General features: G+C 27.7%; 1 protein-coding gene across 1 annotated transcript; it reads left to right on the top strand.

The window, feature by feature from the left end:
• Window positions 1–6: 6 nt before the first annotated feature.
• LOC124890391 (serine/threonine-protein kinase TOR-like) lies at window positions 7–1551 on the top strand. Its single transcript, XM_047402224.1, has 3 exons — window positions 7–88; window positions 178–382; window positions 458–1551. Exons 1-3 carry the CDS (start codon window positions 30–32, stop codon window positions 551–553), a joined length of 360 nt encoding a protein of 119 aa, XP_047258180.1. The 5' UTR covers window positions 7–29; the 3' UTR covers window positions 554–1551.
• Window positions 1552–3834: the final 2283 nt, after the last annotated feature.

Raw genomic sequence — 3834 nt, forward strand, 5'->3', positions numbered from 1 at the left:
AGCCTCATGTTCGTGGTCTCTTGGATTCTATGTTTTCTTCTGGGCTTTCCCTGACTCTGGTGGAAGCGTTGGAGCAAATAACTGAAAGGTTCTCTCTGAGTTTGCGTAGAACATTCATGAATTAATTCTTTTGTGTGGTGTTGCTCAAGGGTAACGTATGTATTTTCTGTATCTCAGCATTCCACCTTTGTTGCCGACCATCCAGAATCGGCTGCTTGAATGTATCTCAGCAATCCTTTCAAGATCTCATCATTCAATGCCAAGACAATCAGCTTCTGTGAGTCGAGGGCTTATTACAACGGTTACCCCCCAAGTACCAGAACTGAGTGGTTTTGCGCTAGTTCAACTTGGTTTGAGAACCCTTGCTCATTTTAATTTCAAGGTTTGTCATCTATATTTCTGTGCGCTTCATTTCCCTTCTTGATAGTTTAGTTTGATACTGGATTTGGGGTTACAGGGCCACGATCTTCTTGAGTTTGCAAGAGAGTCTGTTGTTGTGTATTTAGAAGAGGAGGACAGAGCTACAAGGAAGGATGCTGCACTATGTTGCTGAAAACTAGTAGCAAATTCTTTCTCGGCGATATCTTCTACCCAGTTTAGTCCTAGTAGATTCAATTGTGCCAGTGGAAAGCGACGTCGTCGGCTTGTTGAAGAGGTTTACTTTTGAACTGTGTCTCTTGGTATTATTTATTTCACTGGTTTATCACTTCTTAATTATCTGATCATTCAAATATGTGCCTTTAAAAACACCCTTGTCCTAATATCTGTATAAGGATGTACAATTCAGTTTTAGCCTTTTAGGAGTGGCTCGGTAGTATAGTTTCTCTATCAATCTCTCAGACGGTTTATCCCCTTTTCTTGAATAGGCTGCAGGTATCTCTCTTGGTGTACTGATTTTGGGATGCATGCCTGGATTGGGTCCCAAGTTTACCATATGTTACTCCCTTCATCCCACAAGTTGGCCTACTTTCTTTTCATTGGTCGATTTGGTCCCAAGTTTGCACATGTTAATTACTTCCTCCATTCCAAAATCTCCTAAATTGCTTTAATTGGCAATTAGTATCTCTTTCTTGAACCCATTACTCGATAAAGTATTTTCCAGTGTCATTTGTTTACATTCTTTTACATAACTTGTAACATATTTCTGTTGCCTTCCCAAAATATTTGTTTACATTCTTTTTCATAATTTGTAACATATTTCTATTACCTTCCCAAAATCCAGAACAATCTTTTTTTGTTGTCACGTATGATTTCTATTTACATTACACACTATAATTTGTCACAATTGAACTATAGTGGAGGTTTAGGCAAGGGAAAATTGATGTTTATCTGGTGGTACTCTTTCTTTTTTGTTGTTGGTGCTTTTGTACTAAACTGGTCTGGTGATGTAAAGAGGATCTTCAAGGATTGTATTTTCAGCAAAGAAAAAGAAACTAGATAGCTTTGTGCATCAGATGCGAAGGCTTTTCTCACCGAATAGCATAGAGGGTTGGATTAGTTCGCACCATCATTTTTATTTTATAGTTCGCACATGTATTTGTATTTGTTAGTTCGCACCATCATTTGTATTTTATATAATTCACACTTGTATTTTAAAAAACTGTTTTGTATTTGTATTTTATATTTGACTGTGTATTACATTGGATTATATTTGTATTATGATTTTATTGTGTTTGTATATTTAGAATATATTTGTATTTGTATTTTCGTCGATGTCTTTTTATTTTTAAAGAATTATTTTGTATTTGTAAGTTGATTGCATATTGTATTTAGCCGTTTTATCATTTGTATTTGTATACAAACAAGTAAATGCATTAATTGCATTTTCTTGATTCTAAAATATATAAATATGCAATGTATCATTTGATACAAATGTACCGTTTTGTATTTGCATGTCAAAATTATTATTCATAGTTGTAAATAAATAAATATCATTTGATACAAATGCAATTACAAACAAATGAAACTAACGATTTTAAAAATACAAATACATATTTTATTTTTATAAAATTTGAATTGTATTTATTAGTATTAGTAAATATATCTCGTATAAATAAATACAAACAAATATTCGTAAAAAGAAAATCAATCGTTCCTTTTCAATAATTAAAAAATACAAATGATAGTTCACACTTGTATCTATATGTTATAGTTCGCATTTGTATTTGTATTTTATAGTTACCACTTGTATTTATATGTTATAATTCGTCTCTCTATTTATATTTTATAGTTCACACTTATATTTATGTTTACTATTTCGCACAAATCAAAAGAAATAAAAAAAAGAAGAAAAAATACAAAAAAAAAGGAGAGTAATAGAAAATAAAGAAAAAAAACAAAAGGAAAAAAATAGAAGGAGAAAAAATAAAAGGAAAAGAAAAGAAAAAAAGACAAAATGCAAAAAGACAACAAAAAAAAATTGTAAAAAGAAAGAAGAAAGAGAAAACAAAAAAGGAAAAGAAAAAATGAAGAAAAAAACATAAAAAAAGAAAAAAAAGCAATAGATAATAGAGAGAGAGAAAAAATACAAAAGAAAAAAAAATTTAAAAAAGAAAAGAAAGAGAAAATGAAAAAAGAAGGAAAAAAACTGAAAAAGGAAAAAAAAAAAGTAATAGAAAATAGAGAAGAAAAATTAATAGGAGAGACAATGAATTGTAATTATGAAAAAGTTAATAGGCAAGAAAAGGTTATGAATTGTAATTAATTAAAACTAGGCTAAATAAGGTAATTAGGAATCAATATTGGCTAAGTTGTGTAATTATCCCAATTTTTTTTCTCATTTTTGTATCTTAATATATATATTCTCATTTTATGCATTCTTTTGTATCTTCTTTTTGATCTCATCTCCAAAAATCTTGGCCATAATACACAATGGAAATTGTAGTAATCAATGTAGTACCTAAGGAAATTGTAGTAATCAATGTAGTACCTATTGCTATCTTCTCTCATTTTCTTTTTCTTTTTTTTCATTTTAAATATTATTCATTTTTTCGTTCTCCTCAAACTCAATCTTTACCTTCTCAATAACCTCTTTAAATTGCCACCTACTATTTTTACTTCATCTTCTATTTATAGTTTTTTAATTTCTTTATAGATAAGGGTTAAAGAATTAACAAAAATATATATTAATCAAATCACACTTCTACTTAATTATCCATTAAAAATTATCAAAATCTGTACATGTCAATTATTTTGAGATGGAAAAAATATATAATAAGAGAACATAAATATTTTAATTTAAATATTTGCACTTATAAAATATCATGATTTTTTACATTTTAATATTTATTTATAATGAAATTTATCTTTTAAATACCAACAATTATTACTATTGATACTTACCTTATGTAACTACTATGCATAATGCATGATATGATAAATATCATTAAATATCATAATTTTTTATAATTTAATATTTATTTATCAATAATTGTTACTATTGATTCTTACCTTTTTAATAGCAATAGGTACTACATTGATTACTACAATTTCCTTAGAAAAACGTAAGATAAAAGATTTTTTAGGAAAAGATGTTTTTTATGCAATAATTTAAATTCTAATATAAAGAATGATTCCAAAAATCTGAAACTGAAATATTTGAGATAAATGATTTTCCTAATTTAAGAATACAAGAATAAAAAAATAAATTGGAAAGCAATAAAATTTTAAAAAATGTATGAAGAACACTAATTAATAGAACATAAATCTTAACCACGTGAACGTAAATGATGAATACAAAGTAAAACTTATTCATATTCTTTTATTTATTTTTTTCATGTTTTTGCCCATTTTCATTATTTCATTTGTCTTAATTTTTTGTCAAAAATTTATAAA

The sequence above is a fragment of the Capsicum annuum genome, unplaced genomic scaffold (assembly GCF_002878395.1).
Source record: "Capsicum annuum cultivar UCD-10X-F1 unplaced genomic scaffold, UCD10Xv1.1 ctg17117, whole genome shotgun sequence".
Lineage (NCBI taxonomy): Eukaryota > Viridiplantae > Streptophyta > Magnoliopsida > Solanales > Solanaceae > Capsicum > Capsicum annuum.